This window comes from Heterocephalus glaber, unplaced genomic scaffold (assembly GCF_053883595.1).
Source record: "Heterocephalus glaber isolate CG9 unplaced genomic scaffold, H.glaber_assembly_v1.0 deba00001497, whole genome shotgun sequence".
In the NCBI taxonomy this organism is placed as follows: Eukaryota; Metazoa; Chordata; class Mammalia; order Rodentia; family Bathyergidae; genus Heterocephalus; species Heterocephalus glaber.
In genome coordinates, this window is record NW_028258320.1 from 37,906,277 (window position 1) to 37,927,267 (window position 20,991).

General features: G+C 33.7%; 1 protein-coding gene across 1 annotated transcript; it reads left to right on the forward strand.

Moving 5' to 3' along the window:
* The first annotated feature begins 759 nt into the window (after nucleotides 1-759).
* Nucleotides 760-19,281, forward strand: Lipj (lipase family member J). Its single transcript, XM_087184869.1, is given in 10 exon segments — nucleotides 760-2,747; nucleotides 3,402-3,519; nucleotides 6,265-6,463; nucleotides 6,988-7,097; nucleotides 7,599-7,648; nucleotides 7,650-7,739; nucleotides 8,310-8,456; nucleotides 12,107-12,178; nucleotides 17,810-17,881; nucleotides 18,972-19,281. Coding segments are annotated over 10 exon segments (1,188 nt in total). The 5' UTR covers nucleotides 760-2,651; the 3' UTR covers nucleotides 19,206-19,281.
* The last annotated feature ends 1,710 nt before the right edge of the window (nucleotides 19,282-20,991 follow it).

Consider the following 20,991-nt stretch of genomic DNA (forward strand, 5'->3'; position numbering starts at 1 on the left):
CATTCTGAGTGTATACTCAAAAAAATTGAAAGTGAGGACTCAGTTATTTGTATACCCATATTCATAACAACATCTTTCATGATAATGAAAAGGTGGAAGCACCCTAAAGGTTTGTTGATGGAAGAATGAATAAACAAAATACAACATAGATAGACAATAGAATATGGCATAGACCATTCATCTTTAAAAATCAAGGAAATTCTGACATGTACCAGAACATAGATGAATTTTTAAGACATTTATCCTAATGGGAATAGTCCAGCCACAAAAAAGACACAACACTGTATGATTCCACTTATATGAGAATAATAAAATTGATAAAAATAGAAAGTTGAGTGATGGTTCCCTGACCTCAGTGATTCAGAAATAGGAATTATTAAATGAGCATCAAAAATGTCTGGAGATTAGTTATACAATTATATGGGTATACTGAACCTTAGTGGACTAAACACTTAAAAGACATAAACTTCTAAATTCTCTGTTCGTATATTTTATCACAATAAAAATAGGTATATATTTTATCACAACAAAAAACATGTGTAAACACCAAATAGTTTCTTTGGTGTGAGAAACTGAAAGTGTAGATGAGGACCGAAATGTATAATAGATAATGTGAAATAGGAAGAAAGGTCCAAACAGGGAGGGGAAGTGGGGGGGGGTGAGAGAGAGGAAAGAAGGGAAACAAAAAAAAATATGAGAAAAGAAGGAAGAAATGGAAACAAAGCTTTTGTAAATAGAGAGGGGTGGAGGGGTGGAAGGGGGAGGGAAGGGGAATGGGGAAAAAACAAGAGCCAAGATATATCATGTACAGGTACAAATTCCCAGTGATGAATGTGATCATAATGTATATCTAAAATATACCAATAAACTTAATGAATAAAATATATGTGATAGAACTGCCCATACATCTTAATGTACTTTATTAGTTTATATTAATTTTACAGAATATTGGGGTTTGATGTGGTATTTTCATACATACATGTAACATTTTAATATTTTGATCATATATGATCCTCCCATTACAGTTACTTACAGCCCCTCCTTCTCTTCCTCTTGTCTAATAGTACTCTCCTTTCTACTTTCTTGTTTCTCTTTTTTTATTCCATGGATTAGGGAAAACATGCAATACATATCTTTCTAAGTTAGGCATATTTTGCTTAATACGATGATCTCCACTTCAACCCATTTTCCTGCAAGTGACAGCCAAGGATTTTATTTTAGTACATGGTGAGAGATACTGGTCCAGATTGACTTTTCTATACATAGATAATTGAGTTTCACTAAAACATTTGTTAAAGAGGCTATCTTTTCTCCAGTGTATGTTTTTGGCTGCTTTGTACAAAATCAGATGACTGATGGTCCCTGGGGTTGTTTCTGCATCCTCAATTACATTCCATTGATCAATGTGTCCATTTTTTGTGCTAACACTTTTCTATGAACCCAACCAAGGAGAAATCTAGAATATGTCTCCAAATGTTGTAACATTTTTCCTTATGCACTTAAATTAGAAGTTCTCTACTTTTTGATAGAAAATCTTAGTGACACTGTATTAAAATTTGCCTGTTGCTTTCAATGAAAATCATAGATATTACACCAAATATAATATATGCCTTGACCAAAAGAAAAACTTTAATTTATAAAACATTTTAAAATACAGTTTAAAACTTTCAAATCCACATAATTTGTACCAAGCTATACAAATATTGTCCAGACACTAGCCTAGTACATAAGAAAGATATATAAATTATGTGCATGTAAATTAGTCTCCTAAACTGGTGATAAGCAGTTGGTTGTGATGGGTATTATACTAATAAAGTATCATGTCACATTTATCAAAAATGAGATCCACAATAACCCTGAGAAGTAGTTATTAATTGCATTTTGTAGGTAAGGGAACTATGTGTAAGTAACCTCCATTAAGTCACCTAGCTAGTGAATGATGGAGCTAGGAGAGATAATTTCTGCATAATGCCTTTCCAGGTATAGTGTCTGGCTCATTGAGACAAAGCTCACGAGATCTGAAAGTCGCGCTTTTTGGGGAATCTTGTTGGTGGTCTCAGTGGTTCTTGCTTTATTATTTTTCTAGAAGGAATCTAAATATTCTGGCTTTCCAGAATTTAAGTGACTCAAAAATTCATAATTTTATAAACATATTAAAATTCAGATCCTGAGAGGCTGAATAAAATTTAACCAGATCACCAAATCTAATTCCTTTATCTCTTCTCCTAAAAAGCAACTCAATAAAAAATTCAAGTAAAAATATTTCTTTAAAAATGTTAGTCTGGCAAACCTACTATTACATCATTAATTCAAACATCAATTAACTTGTAGAATATAATAAAGCTCTCCAAATTGGACTGAAAAATAATGTAATGGGAGACTTCAAGGAAGGAATTTGGGCTGCAAAATAAGGTAGTTGGAAAAGCATGGGCCTTGGAATCAAGCAGCCCCAAATCCTAACTGCAATTATACATAGTATATCTTTAGTCAAGATACTTAATTATTTGGAGTCTCAATTTTTTCATCTGAAAATTGTAATATTCATATAATTATTTGCAGCAATTTTATAAATGGTATTATTTGGTGTAATTTTAAATATATTTTATAATATATCATAGTGTAAATCTCTCCCCTTTATATGTAGATCCTAAATGTGGTGCCTTTTCACGGTGATATATTTCATCCTAATTCTTGGAAGTATTCATGGTGTCTTTATAAATCAAAACCCTGAAGCAAATATTAATATTGTAAGTTGTTAGGAAATATATCTTAATTGCTGAGATAACAGAGAATGCTACAGTTCAGATTTTAGAGTTAATAAATGTGTAGTTAAATGTATATCTCTGCATTTATGTAGTTTGATATTGGTCAATAAATGTTTTCCATTTACTGTTATATAGTTTCATCTTATCTTTTTATTCTTCATATGTATTCTATCACTATGATGAAAATATATGTATAATAAATATATTCATGCCTTCATGGAGGGCATATATGTTCTCTGCACATATTCAGAAATAGACAAATTAGAAATTAGATATAGGCATACGCATGAAAATATTTATGGATACACATATTTTTAAATTGTATATGGGTGGGAATATAAACAATGAGTGACTAGCACTTAGGAAAGAAAATATTAATGGGCTGGTTCTTGAGTTATGTCTTTAAAAGTAGGAATTTAAATTTTTAAAACTTTATCTTTGAATCACTAATGTTTGAATCTCATACTTAATAAATGTTCCATACGTATTTATTACCTATGTAAATCCATGCATTAATGAGAATAAAAATACAAAGACAGAATACAAATTATTACATAATAGGTTATAAATGGAAAACTATTCAATGTATTTAGTTAATAATTTTATGCCAGAAGGTTTGCTTTTTTCTTTATCCAGAGTCAAATAATTTCCTACTGGGGATACCCTGATGAAGAATATAATATTGTAACTGAAGATGGTTATATCCTTCGCCTTTATAGAATTCCTTATGGGAAGACAAACACTAATAATTCAGGTAATAGTCAAATGAAGATAGACTGGTGACTATCTGGGGTCTTAAGTTTTATATTTCCAAGTAAATATAACTGAGGAAAGAGAAGGATTTTAAGATTAAGTGAACTTCTCCTGAATCGTCCTGCATACTTCAAGAAGCAAATCTTATTCTCCAGTGGCTTTTTGTTAATTCAGTGGTTTGAAAGGATGGCGGATCACAAGTTATTCCCCCCAGGTTTTCAATTAATCATACTCATTATGCATGTGGATTCTGTAGAATTTCTTTGATAAGGGGTTAGGAATGCTCCGAAACAATTGCATTATTATTCTCTAGGTTTAAAGAAAGGCTAGTAAATATTTCCTTCTGTGTCTGTGTTTCTGTCCTCCTGGAATAGCAGGGATATTTAATTGGTAGCACCTTTATGTGTTCCATTAGTAGGTATCAGCAGAGTATAGTGTAAAATGCACTAGAATTTTCAGGAGACCTGGACTGTAATCTTAGAGCCACCATTTACTGGTAAAATAAGTAGTACATTATTTTTCTTATCCAATTACCCAAAGAAAAGCCAAAGATTTTTTTTCTTTTCTCCTCAAATTTTTTTCCTAGAAAGTCTGTTTCTTCTATTTCAAAACATTCTCTCAAGTTCTTATTTTTGAACATTAAAATTCATTTCAGAAAAAACATTAATTTGAAGCAACCTCAATTAATATAATTTTGGATACTTAAAGAGATCACATCTAATAGGGAAAATTTTTTTAAAGATTTAACATAATAATAGTAAATATCCTCAGAGTATGACTTCATTTTGCAAGCACTCTAATAAAAGACTGAAATATATTTTAAAAATACACTAAGAGCCTTGGAGTGCTCTAGTAGCAGAACCTGAGAGTGGGATTCAGGGCCATATATGATTTATTGATAGAATACTGTCAAAAGTAGTAATGTGGAAATTAGGATAGGGAAGGGAAGGAGCTAAGAAAGGATGTGATTCTGCTGGAGTCCAAAGATTTCAGAAGTGCTCATGGATTTCATGAATAACATTATAGAGCTGATCAATCGCTGATATTTGGGAGCCAATTTTCTGCATTCCATATTAGATAATCATTGTCTAAAAGTCATCCCTAGAAAAAATTAAAATCTCCTTTTGGCTTAGAAATTTCAGCAGAGAAAGAAGCAATGGAGAATCTTTAAAAAGAAACACTAAGGTCACAATTACCTCCTCCACAATCAATTCTACTTATCTTTCCCTCCAACCTAGCTTGCCTGATGAGGTAACCAAATCTTCAACTTTAAGAGCTACCCTATCTATATTGGATCAAAGTTGTTGTGCTTGTGCATGTACAGTTAAAAAGAGGATGGAGGTATTAAAAAATACCTCAGTGGGGAGGGTCACTTCTGTGGACCTAGTAAATTCAGAGAAATCTAGGATTGATGTTTCTGAAGTTATTCCAAAAATACTCATCTAAATACTCACCTTAAGTCTCAGGAGCCCATTTCTGACCTATCATGGCCCTAAATATACAATAAGTTATACCCAGTGCCAAGAACTCAACTTTTCCGCAGTTCTATTATTATTATAAATGGGTTCTAACCAAAAATTTCAATTCTATTTTCCCTCAAACTCGAGGACATGCATGCAGGTGTTTAGATGCTGCCAAGGAGGCCTTATGACTTTCACATTATGCTTTCGCATGGGTGATTGTTTGCCTGTGCCTGTAATTTCTTATCTTCAAAATATTGGCACTCAGCAACAACCACCCAAATCCACAGACTTCTTAATTATATATACTCTCTGTCTTTCAACTGTCAGAAACACTGTAAAAACCATTCAGTCCTTTTCTGGATTTAATCCTAGTTCACTATAGGTGATATTCTAGCCATTGGAGTGCTACAACATGTAAGTTTCTTTCAATACTTCACCTACAACCAGTGGTAGGATCTTTATTGCCCACCAGCCAGTAAGTAATTCAACTCCATAATTCTGTCCTCAAGTGTCTGGTTCCTTGATCACATGGTGGTAATTCTTAGGTTAAATTCCCTAGAAACAGACAGAAATTCTTATGGGATTCCACAGTGATCCTCAAGACATGGATTTGGCTGTACACAATTGTTTAAGGGAATCTCAGGGATAAGGTGATGGGGGAAACAGAAGAGAGCAGAGGAAGGGGTTAAGAAAGGGTAATTGTGACTTTAGGGTTTCTTTCTAAAGATTCATCATTTCTCCTTTCTCTGCTGAAATTTCTCTAAGCCAAAAGGAGATTCTACTTTCTTTGAGGAATAACCTTTAGGCAGTAATTATGTGATATGGAATGCAGAAAATTGTCTCCTGAATTTCAGGGAGTGATCGGCTCTGTGGTTTTGCCTAAAATCTAGCCTCAGGCTGGTGACTTCACTTCTTACAGAACATGAAGTAGATCAGAGTCATCTAGCCATGAGGCAAAGAATTCAGTATTTTCCCCTTTTGTGTCTCTTAGTCAAAGTACGGATTTGTCTTCCTCCTGCCCCAGTGTGGGGACTCCCTTATAGCCAAAATTACATTAATTGCAATGTATCATTTCGCGAAACCCTTTGAAGTACAGATTAAAGCTCTGGGAAGTCAGGTGGCTAAAATAGTGACTGTAATGCATGACATCAGTATTCAATATGCCTGTGAAAAGTGTAATCGTAAAATTGTTTTATGAAATGTGGAAGTGGGGAAACCAGATAAGAGATATTCATGTAGCTGTTATGTGATTTATAAAGAAATTTTCTGCAATTTTTCCCCAGCAAAGAGGCTTGTTGTATACTTGCAATATGATTTGCTTACATCTGCCAGCAACTGGGTTTCCAATCTTCCCAACAATAGCCTAGGCTTCATTCTGGCAGATGCTGGTCATGATGTGTGGATGGAGAACAGCAGAGGAAACACCTGGTCCAGGAAACATGTGTCCCTAGAAACAAATTCCCAAGAGTTCTGGGCTTTCAGGTACAAGTAAAATAAAGCAACTTTTCATTTTACTTTTAAAATATACTAATCATTTCATTCTCTTTCTGGGGGACATAAAATATAGGTCTGACTTTTTTCTCAATTCAGTACTTTATTCTATAGACCATAAAAATTTTTGTAAATTTTAGCTTGAAAGTTTAGAATGCTCATTTGATTATGACCTTGTTACTAATTTTTCATCAGTGCATTTTATTTCTTAATTGGTAACTTATTGACTAACCCCATTCTTGTTTTACCTGCCTTTTCCTTGGTAACTTATGTATTGGATCTACCCCACTGTATTTACAATATACAAATACCCTCTTTATAAGACTTCTTGGGATTATATTTCTTTGACTGTAGGTTCCCCACAGAAGTTTATATTGTACATTATACCACATAACTTCTTGATGGTACTCAAAAGAATTGAAAATTGCCTTTATTCATTTACCTATTCATTATTTCCAAATGTTAATATAACACTAGAAAGAAGTACAATTTTTATTTTCCTATTTCTTTTGTAGTTTTGATGAGTTGGCTAAATATGACCTTCCAGCTTCCACTGATTTCATTGTGAAGCAAACTGGGCAAAAAGAAATATTTTATGTAGGCCATTCACAGGGCACTACTGTTGGTATCCTGAAGAATAGTACTGCTATCTTCATTTTAATGACTTTAAACAAACAATAGTATATAATGTTTAATATCCTCTGTATCCTAAGAGGCAAGAAGTTTTTAAATATATTAAACATAGATATTTTACATTTATTGACTCTCTTACCTGAGGTGTACCAATCCATACATGTGAAAATTACACTTATCTCATTTTCATCATTGCTAGTTATACAAGTGGTCAATATTTCTAACTTTTATTCATTATAATTAATATTGATTTTAAACTATACTACAAGTCTGCTTACTACTAAATTGTCATCCTGTATAATTCTCTTTACAACTCTACGTTGTGGTCAATATAATGTCACTGGGTGACCAAAAGTGTTTAAGTGAACTGAGCAATGGATGAATAGTCAATTGTTCAAAAACTATTTTTGAACTTACTTTTATTCTCTGTGAGGTCATTTTACACACTAGTAATTGCTTAAGAATAGCTAATTTATGTAATATTTTCTTTCAGCTTTCATAGCATTTTCTACAATACCAAAGATAGTGGAAAAAATCAAATCAAAATATTTTTGCCTTAGCACCAATTTTTTCTGTTGAACACACAAAATGCCCTTTAATTAAAACAGCATACAAGTTTAAGTCAATAATAAAGGTATGTTCTACCTTTCTTTTGTGCAGTCAATAACCTAATGTAACAATGATATTGTGCCTTTAATTTATGTTTATACAGCCACATGTTTGAATTGGGATTTTAGTTTCATTTTCACTGGACTCTTGCCTTTGTTTTTACAAAGGAATAAAGTATTACTTGTTATATCTTTAGATAATTCATTGTGAGAGAAAACCCAGTGGTGAAAACCATTTCTACACTTGATTCCAAGTTTTTTCCTTAATGTAAAGTTTTTAAACTACTAAGAGATTGATTGTATATGTTGTATATGTTGTAAATTCACCATATAATTTCTTAGTTCATTATTATGTTCTTAGCCAGTCATGGTGGTGTGCATCTGTAATCCCAGTACTATGGGAGGCTGGAGAAGGAGGATCATGATTTAGAGGCTAGCTTGGGCTATAGAGAGAGTTTAAGGTCCACCTGGAACAGGGTGAGACCCTGTATCAAAAAAAAACAACAACCCCAAAACCATAGGCTATTGAGTAAAAAAAAAAATGACTAAATTAAAATTATTGTGGTTTTCTAAATGTGAGTAAATTTATTTTACAGGCTTTTTCTGGCAATAAAGACATTCTACCTAAAACGTCATTTAACAATTTTGTTGGTTCAAAGTTCTGTTCACTACATAGTTTTGACAAAATGTGCCTCCATACTTTGTTTATGATATTTGGATATGACCTAGAGAACTTAAATATGGTGAGAACAAGTTGCATTTCAAATGTATTTTTTCCAATTCTACAAAGCAGCTCTAAGTGTTTATGTTATGCATTGTGTCATTTATGATTCTTCCACATATACAAGTAGTAACATACACTAGCAGTTAATTCTTAGCCTGATTTTATGACTACATCAACATTGTGCACCTAATTTACATGAGCATGCTGAGATCATTTTGATTCCATATTTGTCTTGCTATCTGTAAAGACTAGAAAGCAGCTGCTCTGATGAGCATCTTTAGCAGCTTTTGATATTGGGCTTTAGTTTCCTGAGACTTTTTTATATTTAGATTGTCTCGTCATCTGTTTTCCATAACTCTTCTTCTTATGCCCTGGTTCTTAACATTCCTCCCCTTCTTTGTCCATCCTTTCATAATTAGAATTAGTGCCTATCAATTATCAAAGATTCTAGTATTCATCAGTACTGTCAGAGTGTTGTGGTGCTAAGCTACTATTATCAAGACTCTTTGGGTTGGTTGTGTATATGTTCTCTTAAAGCTGTAGGCATTCACTCTAAGACTTTTTGGTAACATTAAATAAGAAGTTCAGATTTGGGATAAGCAATTGTGGCGTTTGGATGGTGGCTGGTTCTTGTACCTAGACCTTTTTAGAACTTCTCAATGAGAACTAATTAACACATTTAGAGAAATACAGGTATTCTCTTAGTTCTCAACTACATTCTCATGCCAGGAGGACATGTTGATTTTATTCAGTCTCAAGAAAGTGTTTTCGCATTCCCTGAGAACTATATAGGCAATTACAAGAATATGAAAGAAATGTTTCACAACATAAAAAATTGAACTCAGTTCTTACCTTTTTTGCCCATAGAGTAGGAGAAATGTACTTTTTGACATAAAAGATATGGAGAAAGACATTCATATCTCTTCTTCCTCACATTCTGTTATCATGCATTTACTATGAAAAGCTTGGACGAATCATAAAAATAATCTTTATTTTTGCTTACCTTACCCATTCATTCTATATTTTATATAGTATGGTTTCATATTTGTGGGAATTTCTTCTAGGACAGAAATCGATAGTGTTGTAGGTTGTAATGTATCTGTATCTTAAATCATCTGAGATTGTAGAAAGTTAGAAGTAGAAAAATTTCACAGAGTATTAAGGAACAGTAAGAGCAATACGATAGTTAACCTTGCATGAGTTCACTTGAGCCTGTCACTTACAGTTCACATTTCTTACACTTCTCCTTGTTCTCACTGAGGTTTCTGCTTGTGAGTCCCTGTTTCAGTAAGTATTGAATCTGTGTTCATCTGCCTGTCTCCCCACAGGTTTGTCTTGTCATCTCAGTATTTGGATGGCTCTAAGAAGAGTGGTTGATTTTCAGATGTTTAGCTTTCTACTTATTAAGATGGAGTGGTGACTTCCAAACTCCTTCCATGCTGGACCAGAAATAAGAATTACTCTGTGTTCCTCTCAGTTTTTAAGGATATTTTACTTATTGTAGGTGTGTTCCTTTTGTTTTGGGTTAGGAGTATCAATTTTTTTGTATCAGAATTTTAAGAACACTTTTCCCTGTCTCCGGTTTCCACAGTTTCAAATTAGCCATAAATTTCATAGGTTAATGTGTCTTAATGTATCTTTTTTTCTTGACATCTTTAATATTTTTTATCTTTGTTTTTCAGCAGTTTGAATGGATGTGTCTAGGAATAGAAGGGGTCTTTTTCTCTGTTATATTGTTTAGGGTTCACCTGAACTTCTTTCAGAAAATTTAGACATGCCTCTACCAATTTTTTTTTTTTTTTTTGTACCAGGGATTGGACTCAGGACCTTGTGTTTGCAAGGCAGGTGGTGGAACCAATGAGCTAAATCCCTGGCCCCAACCAATATTTATTTAATTCTTTCTCTTTTTAAATTTCAAGTGCCTATTTACATAAACACTGGGCCATCTGACAATGCCTGACACCTTTCTTTGGTCTATTTTATTTTTTTCTCTATGCCAAAGTTTGAATATTTTCTATAAGCTTGTATTTGAGTTTATTAATACTATCATTTGTTCTTTTTAATCAGCTTTTAAATTCACCCAATACATTTTAAATTTCAAATATTGTATTTTTCCTTCTTTGACCATTTGACTATAAAAATATAGTAATTTACCCATATCTGTGGTTTTGCTTTCTATGGTTTCAGTTACCTTTGGTCAACTTTGGTTTGAAAATCTTACTATAGAGATATAGGAATTAAGGTATTTTGAGAAAGACAGAGAATGAGAGACCACATTCATATAACTTTTATTATAGCACATCATATTAATTATAGTATATGTATGCACATATATATATATATATGTGATAATCAGAGACAGAGAGAACATGGTATATAGAATATTTAGGGCTCAGTACCTTTGTGTTTCAGGCAAAAGCCTCACCTCCCAAGACTACCATATGGCAACCAAATTTCAGCATGAGTTTTGGAAGGTACAAACATTAAAACTACAGCAGTTACTGTCCACTCAAGAGTTGTGGCTTATTTAGCTAGTTGTCAAAGCTTATTTTTAAGCTGTTTAGAGTAAGTCTAATTCCCTCCAATTCTCTTTAATTCAAGGGCCTACTTATTTTAGTAATTTGATGACTAAAATGCAACTGTGCAGCAGCCAGACTCACTGATCTTTTTTTCTTCTGTTCAACAAGACTGCCACTCTCTTGACTATTTTGCTCCACAACTTTCGACAATGCCCTCAGGATGAAAGTTGGAATTAATAAATGGTTTTCTTGTAATTTCCTTCCCACGATGTTCACATCCTGTGGTGGTTGCTATTCCAATTTCTGTAAACCTGCATAATTGCTTTATAGTCTGTATCTGATAGCATCTAAAATATGTGTTAGATTTCTTTTTTGCTTGTTCTTTTTTGGTACCTAGTCCCATAAACTTGCTTTTTTTAAATAACTGACCGGGGTTTACTAATTTTGAAAATTTATTTTTACTCATAAAATGGGTAATAAGACAAACCTTTTCATTTTCTTCTGGGCTGGAATATTATTACTTTTTTAAGGCAACTGAGGCCACTCTGAAAGGTGGGCAACTATATGTCTATCCTCAGGCACTATGTAGGGGATGCACACTTAGTCTGCAGGTTGAGTTATTGGCTGATATACTTCTGACTCAGATTGAGTAATGTAGAATTTGGGACCCAAGTTGATCATGGAGAGTGTTTCATTTTTGAATATCCCAAGTTTGGCAGGTCCTGGGCATTAATTTTGTCTTATATAATGAGTTAAGGTCTCAGAATGAAACATCAAGGTCCCTGGGATTAGCAAATAACCTTAAAGATGAAATATCTTCAGTGTTCTGGTTTTGAGGTTCATTATTTTCTTTTCAATTCATCCTGCTAATTTGTTTTCTATCTTGCCAGTTCCTTAATGGAGTGTGTATGTGTGTATGTTTGATTATTTTTATGAGGGGACATGAAATAACTTAGAAATACAATCATGGTTTCTACATTAATGGAAAATGTTTACAATTTAATAAGTACATTTGTATATTTAAAATACAATTTGACTTGTTTTGATTGATATTTTTTATTAAAAATTGACTTTCATTTAATTCATTAAATATCAAAATTATGCTTTCTCTGATTAAACTAAGTATAAAAATCCTTTGTTTACCCCTCAGAGTCATTTGGATGTATATTTTTCACATAACCCAGCAGGAACATCTGTTCAAAATATGGTCCACTGGAGTCAGGTATAACAGTTAAAGTGCATTTCAATATAATTTATAATACTTATGGTTTACTTTATCATTCTAGGGTTCATACCATTCCCATAGAATGACAAATTTAGTAGGATAAAATGAAATCACCACATATTTATATAATTCTTTATAATTTATGAACTGTGTTAATGTAATAATCTATTAGATCCTCTAAACTCATCAGTGATAGAGCAGTATGACTATCTACATTTTACAAATGAGAAAATGTTGGAAAAATAGAGTAGAGAGGCTCTATCCCATGCCCTTCATTAACTGCTCAAAGATTCAAAGGTAAGATTAAAACACAGTTCTCCTGATGCCTAGTCTGGAACACTTTTCTCTAGGCTCCAGTTTACCCTCTGTTTAGTTGTGAGCTGCTTGAGGAACACAAGGAGGTTTTGTATATTTTTATATTTCCAAAGGTAACATTTCCTGGCATATAATAGCTACTCAACTAATATTTATTCAATGACTGATATTGATAAAGGGAAAAATCCAGTGTGAATGTAATCTTAACATTGAAAGCCAGGATAATGTAATAGAAAGAGCACTTTCTTGAGAACAAAGGACCAAACATTAAATTATTTCTTTGAACCTTCTTGGTAACAAGATATTGAGCAGCTCATTTAACCTTTCTGAATCATTTCTCAATTTTTAAAATGGAATGATTTGCTGTCCTAACAAAAATATGAGAATTAAACAGAATAATTATGAATATTCTTTAAAGTCACTGAATACTAAATAAATTTAAACTATCATTATTATGTTGGATAAGGTTTTATCCATGTTTATATGTGTTTATATTTATGAAATAATTGTTTTGATGTAAATTATTAAAATATTATAATTTAGATTTAGTTTATCCCTGATGATTGCTGCATTAGGGAAATCTGCACAAAATTTTTATCATACATTATAATAAATATATTGAGAACTTATCACATGACCTTATTGTTCTATGTTCATAGAATACATCAATATATAAAAGATTCCTATTTTTCTTAAGCTTAATATCACGTAGTAGGTATATAAGGAATAAATACTTACATGGCAAATAAGTAAGTTACTATAGTATGTTAGAAAGGGATAGAAGCTATGGAAAAGTGATGGGGGAAAGAACAGAAAAAAAGAGACCAGATATGCTGGGAACCAGGGGCTACATTTGAATAAAGAAATTGGGCTCCAAAGAATTAAAAGAATCACACCACAGTGATATATGTGCACCCATGTTCATAGCAGCACTGTTTGTGATAGCTAAAACTTGGAAACAGCCCAAATGCCCATCAACTGGAGACTGGATAAAGAAAATGTGGTTTTTTTAATAAAATGGAGTACTACTCAGCCATAAAAAATGAGAAATTAGAGACATTTATAACTAAGTGCATGCACATTGAGGCAATACTCTTAAGTGAAATAAATAGGACACATATGTATAAATACTAAATTGTTTCTCTGGTGTGAGAAACTGAAAGTGTAAATAAGGACTAAAATGTATAATAGGTAATATGAAATAGGAAGAAAAGGGGCAAAGGGGAAGGAAGTGGGAGGGCTAGGGGAAAGGATAGAAGGGAATGGGATTAATATGAGAAAATGGAAAACTAGGAACAAAATCTTTGTGAATAGGGAGGACTGGAGGGGTTGAAGGGAGGGCTGGGCAAGGGTGAAAAATAAGAACCAAGAGAGACTATGTAAAGGTGCAAATTTCCAATGATGAATGTCATTATATTGTATACTTAAAATGTACCAATGATTAGAATGAATAATCGATAATGCAAAATAGGAAGAAAAGGTCCAAAGGGGTAGGAGTAGGGGGAGGGGCCGGGGAAAGGAAAGAAGGGAAAGGAAAAATGCTGAGAAATGGAAAAAACGGAAATAAAGTCTTTGTAAATAGGGAAGGGTGGAGGGGGTGAAGGGAGGGCTAGGAATGGGGAAAAAATAAGAACCAAGATGCATTATGTAAAGGCACAATTCCCAGTGAGAAATGTAATTGTGTTGTGTACCTAAAATGTACCAATAAAAGAATTTAACAAAAAAAAAAGAAAAAAAAGAAATTGGGCTCAGTTGTCACTGGCTAGCTCTGCCCTTGCTTCAGTGGGAAGGGAATTAAAATTGAAGTGGTCAACATGAATTTACAGGCAAAAGTTTTAGTAGGAAAGTACAAGAAAATGAAGGGGGAAGGCATGGTCCTAACAAAGATTTCCCTTACAAAGGAAAATAAGAGAAAATAAGGAAGGGCTTCAGTTTGAGAAACAGAAAAGGCCACAGGTCTGAAAAGGTCAGACGGGCCTGCCAAGAAAAGCACAGGGGCCAGTCTTATGGAATGCTGTGGTGGCCTGTTTCATCATTATCTCAGTCCTAGTTTCACAGTTCTGGGAGAATTCTTATGGCTTGAGGGGCATTTCAGTACCCATGAGATGACTGTTCCTGCTTGGTGGGGGAAGCCTCATTTCTCATCATGGAGCAATTGTTCCTGCTTGGGGATGACCTCACTGCAGGGAGGTCTGTAAGACAGCTTTTCCTGGAGTCCAGGATGATGGAAGGTTGAGGACGATGGCTGGAAACTTCTAAACATTGCTCCAGGTGTTCCGGAACTGGACATTATAAAATCTGGAAATTGAATATCTGTGCAAATTCTGAAAATTACTTCAGTTACTCTCATTTTGGTGTCCTTGGAAGGGGCATGAGGCTAGGTAAATTTAAGGCAAATAAGTTTTGTATTACTGACATTCCCTAAGTGACTAACAAGCTTACATGTAGAACAGTCCATTTTTAAGATAATAAAGGAGACAAGGAATGAAGACAGAGATGCCAGGCTTTCTCCTGCTTTTAGTTCCTCTTTGGGCATCTTCATGTCCAGCTTCTAGATTCCTGTTACAACAAGCCTCGGTTTGTTGGTGTCATTTCAGGAAAGGTTTGAGGGAAATGAGGGAATTATCCCTATAGACATCTAATATATCTTACTCCATTCTGGCTGCTATAATAAAATATAAATCAGATAGCTTATAAACAGTAAAAATTTATTTCTCATGGTTCTAGAAGCCTTAAAGTCCCAGATCAAGCAACTGGTATCCTCAGTGTCTGGTGAGGGATTGTTTTCTCATTCATAGATGGCACTTCCTGTCTGTGTATACATAGTGGCAAGGACAAAAATATTCCTTGGGCCTAGTTTACATAGGCATTAATTCATCTTCCAAAAGGCCACACGTGCTAATACTATCATCTCGGTGGTTAAGATTTGAACATATGAATTTGGGAAAGACAAAAACATTCAGGTCACAGCTTGGGAATGAGCATTACAGACGGAGGAAAGAGCCAATGCAAAACCCCTACTTACGGGCATTTTTCAGAGGCACTTAGGAAGCAAGTATATCTAAAGTGAAGAGTAAGAAAGAGAGTAATAGGAAAAGGCAATACGTAAATAATCCGGAATCAGCTGGGATTTGACATTCTTTCTACATGAAATTCCCCACTGAAACTTCAAGAGCCTTTACTGTCCTCATTTCCATCAACTTTCTGGTCTTCTAAGCTCTGACCAGAATTACCCATCAAGATCAGTTTACAGCATTCTAGGACTTCTCTGGGCCACATATCCAAACTTCCCACACTCCTCCACCAAACCAGTCCAAAAGCTTTTGAGCCACATAGTCAGATATAGTCACAGCAATGACCTCAACTCTCCAGTACCAATTTTCTGTATTAATCACTTTCCCATCTCTGAGACAAAATACCTAACTCCCACAGTTTAAGGGAGGAGAGATTTAATTTTGGCTCATAGTTCAGGTGATTCAGTCCATATATAGTTGACTGGCTCTAAGCCAGAAACATCATGGTGGAAGTGCATGATGGAGGAATAGTGCTCATTGCATGGCAGAAAAGAAGCAGAGAGGGAAGGAGTGAGACAAGAATATACCTTATAGGTTATGTTCCCAATGACCCACCTCCAACAAGGCCCCACCTCATAACAATACATTCAGCCATGAATTCACAGATTTACTAATCCATTAATGAGTAGAGCAGCCCCATGATCACCTTCCAAAAGTCCTGCCTCTGAATATGTGAGACTTTTTTGGACAGAAGAATTTTAGATCTAAACCATAACAGTTGCCCAGAAGACTGGGTGAGGAAATAGACTAGGGAATTATGACATGATTGCTAAGCAAATGTAATGGCCTACATGAGGTTTTTAATCACAAGTTTAAAGTGACTTCATATGCATAGTTTTTAGCTTTTCCTCCAGTTTTATTCAGTCTCTTTAGCATAGTGGATAGAAAACTGAAGTTTTCCAGATGTGTTTTTGTAAAATAATAGAAGTGGAGAAATGTTAAGTAAATGTTGGAGAATAATTGTAATGATGGATTACGGAATTTCAGTTGCATAAGAACAAGAGACAGGACATTGAAGAGAGAATAAGATACAATGAAAAGTTGGAAAGAAGGATGGACTCAAGATCTTGGCAGAGTTGAAGACTTTTTAAGTTATGCTAGAATTAGTAAGTAATGTTCAGAAAAGAGAATGAATAAAAATTAGACTATGAAGGGACTGCAGTAATAAAATGATATGGTCATAGGGTGAGTGGTTGTGTCAGGAGCAGGACAAGATCAAAAACCCCAAGGAACTTAGAGGTAAGGTTGTTGGAAGGATTAAGTCATTAAAGGTAGGAATAATTTTAGAATAAGCAGCAACTACAAAGGTAAAACATCCTTAAGTTTAATAGACGATAGCAACAGCAAGTTGCTATAGTGAGTAATAGTGAGTAATGTAATTTAATGACAAGAGATTTGGAGCTTGGAAGAAACTCCTTAGGGAGGCAGAAGTAAGAATTATCTGTAAGAAGGAATAAATAGCCAAAAGAATTAACCTAAACCCATGGCCAGTTGTGCCAGGTATATGGCGGGGGGGGGGGGGCTAGTACCACTTGAAAAAGCTACAGGGGAGGATTGTCAATAAAGCAAGAAGGTGACTGGAGACATTCAGAGAAGAGATTTAAGATAGTGGGATGATGATGGAGTTTTATGAGTTTAGGAGAACTGGAAAGAGTTAAAAAGAGGAATATGTTGTGTCTTACAAGGTGTAGAAATCTGAACATGATAGGTAACCCAAGTCAGGCCTTCTTGTGATGAAAACATAACCAGGGGAATATGGGCATTGGATCTAATAGACTTAAAGCAGATAATAGTGATGAGCTTGAGAAGGTTAAAAAGTGAGGCAAAGGATGGATTTTTGGAACAACCTTTAGAGTCTTGTTATTTGAGGCAAGGATGTCTAGGGATGTACCATCTTAGGCCCAGTGCAAGATACTAACTTTTGACTTTGGTTGACGAAGCTGAGGATTTCTGAGGAAGCCTAATGTTTCCTCAAATTCATAGACCCACTTTGGGTAGTAAGAGGACTTGGGGATATGCACTTGTAGGAAGAGGATAGCATCTTATATTTAGTTTCCCCTTTCCCCATCACACTTTACATTTCTCACTAACTAGAAAGAGGAAGAGACAAAGAAGGCCGCCTGCATAAATATCAGCAGACGCAGTACAATGAGACATAAGTGCAATGCATATCTAACTTGTATCACCTGCTTCTGTATTGAACAAATGAATGTAGTCTTATTTGTTTGTTTTCTTTCAGCTTTTATATTCTACTCACATGAAAGCTTTTGACTGGGGGAATCCGCATCTTAACTTGGTTCATTTTAATCAGGTACATAATTATGTATAAACTAAAAATCATTTCTTCCTAATTGGCTCAGATGACTTTGTTATAGATCCAGGGTTATCTTTAAATCTCCACAGTGTAATAACACTCTAAGAAGGACTGGAAGATGATAACTGTATTGATTTGAATTTATATTATCACATCCAACCAAAGCAGCTTTTCCATGTTTCTATGTATTTTAATATTATCAGGGATAAATCTAGAGAAATTGACAGGAAGTAAAAGAATTCATCATCTTTCAAGAGGAAAAGTATACTGTTTATACTATGCATAGCTCTGTATTTAGCTTAATAGGAAATAAAAAGTAAAATATATATATAGATTTGACCCTAAACCCAGTTATCCTATTTGAGAAATAGAATAAACACATGTAATAACCAGGAATGACTTAGAAGTTAATGGTAATGTGGTAAGAATGTGATAAGTGTGATGACAAAATGTTTGAAATGTTAAAATCTAAGTCTGTCTGACTTCAAAGTTTATACATTTTCACCACACTTTTCTGTCTCAGCTAAACTCTAGACCTGATGTTGTCTACTCATTAAAAAATCTGAAGTAAAATTTAAAGATCAAATTCAATGAGATCAGAGTTGACTTTTACTGCTAATATTTATTATTTATTAATGAACATATTGATGGTAATATAGTCACAGAAAATTTGATTAAAATATTTTCATGCTTCTTAAGTAGTCCTGAAATTACTTTTATGAAATGCTTAAATACCCTGAGTTAGAACAAACTATGTACCATGTACCTAGTTGGGTTTTTTTCCTTTTTTTTTTTTCATGGTTTTAGGGATCGAACTCAGGACCTTGCACTTGCCAGGCAGGCATGGTACCACGGAGCTAAATCCCTGGCCCTACATACCTAGTTTTGATTTATGTTTGATTTATTTCCAAGTAAAACTTACAATGCCTATTCTTTCATACTCTTTGCTTTATAGATCTATTATGTTGAATCCACTAGATTCAGCTTATTTTAAAATAGTATTTAAATTCACTATTATAAAAATTATAGATAGAACATTCTAATGTGTTATTTTTTGTGGAACCCCTTTTTACTCATTTATTTTTAGACAACTTCTCCATTGTACAGTATAGCAAATATGAATGTGCCAACTGCAACTTGAAATGGTGAAAATGATTTGTTGGCTGACCCTGAAGATTTTAAAATCTTACAATCTGAAATCACCAACCTCATTTACCATAGGACTATTTCTTACTACAATCATATAGACTTTTTGTATGAATTGGACGTCTACCATCAAGTTTTCCATGAAATCACTGATATCACTCAAGACAATCTATAAAGAACTATACTTTTTGTTTATAGACCTGTCCTATTCTTATTAAAAATCCAATTATTTTTATTACTATGTAAGTTTTCTTACATATTTAAAGTACTAAATAAAGTAATTTTCTCTTTATTTTCTCCTTTCCTTATGTCTCTTGTTCATTAAATTTATAGTAATTATTATTTCAGGAGAAATGATAGATTATTAATCAATCCAACATTTATTGAGTTTCTTAAAAGAAATTAAATAACTAATACCAGAAACAATAATCTTAACCATTTCTAATTGCAAGAAATAGCTTTTTAAGAAAGTTTTTATTTTCTTCAAAAGAATATGAATTTACATTTTTTGTAAAAAATTAAAAAATAGGAGATAATATGTTAACTTGTTTACCTAATCATTTCACTCTGTATATGTGGTGGGAAACATCATGTTGTACATCTTAAATATATACAACACAAAATAATTGTTTTGAAAAAAGTGTGCATTCTAGTGATGCTGGTTGGAGTTTTCTTCACATGTCAATAAGATCATGTGGGTCAATGGTACTGTCAATTCCATATGCTTACTTTCTATGTGATCTTTCTTTATTAAAAAAGGAGTATTAAATTTCCAAGTATAATTATGGAATTGCATTTTTTTAATCTTACAGTTCTTTCAGTTTATTTCTTCAAAAATTCTTATGCTGGGCCGGAAATTTAGCTCAGTGGTTCTGCAGCCTGCCTCGCAAGTGAAAGGTCCCAAGTTCAATCCCCGGTACCAAAAGGAAAAAAAAAAATTCTTATGCCCTCTTACATGCATAAACAGAATTTTTGTCTTTTTGATGAACTTGATTCAATTGTCATTACACGATCTGCTTTATCTTCACTAATATTCTTTATTCTAAAATCTACTTTGTCTAATATTTTATTGGTACATTGTATTTTAGGTATACATTCATCATTGGAATTTTGTACCTGTACATAATCTCTCTTGCTTCTTATTTTTTCCCCATTCCCCTGCCCTCCCTTCAACCCCTCCATCCCTCCCTCTTTACAAAGACTTTGTTTCCTTTTTTTCATTTTCTCATATTAATTCCATTCCCTTCTTTCCTTTCCCCTACCCATCCCACTTCTCCTCCTCCTTTCCCCCTTTTCTTCCTATTTCACATTATCTATTATACCTTTTAGTTGTTTACACTTTCAGTTTCTCACTAAAGAAACTATTTGGTATTTACACACGTGTGTCCTATTTATTTCACTTAAAAGTATCACCTCAATGTGCATCCATTTAGCTATAAATATCTCTAATTTCTCATTTTTTATGGCTGAGTAGTACTCCATTTAATAAAAAAAAACACATTTTCTTTATCCATTCTCCAGTTGATGGGCATTTGGGCTTTGTCTAATATTAATATAGCCACTCTTTTTATTACTGCAACCTTGGTGTAAGTATTTTAAAATCATAGTTGTTTAACTTATTCACTTTTTAACATGTAAATGGAGTTTCTACTAGGAAATAGAGTTGTGTCTTTTCTTTTAATTCAACCCATTCCTGTTGTTTAACCATTGCAGTGCAGTTAGAAAAAATGGAGCTGAAGAAGTCACTCCTTTCCACCCATGAAATTTTAAACAGCATCCTAGAGCTATTCCTTCTTCCATTGTCCTAAGGTAGAGGATCACATAGCAAATACCAAGTGAATCTCTGATGCTGTAAGCAAGAGTACATTCTTGTTGGTTCTCAGGCCTGACTTTCAGTTACTTTCGCCCTATTGTAACCTTATTAATCATTCATGAATAAGCACTACATCTCCTGCATGTAA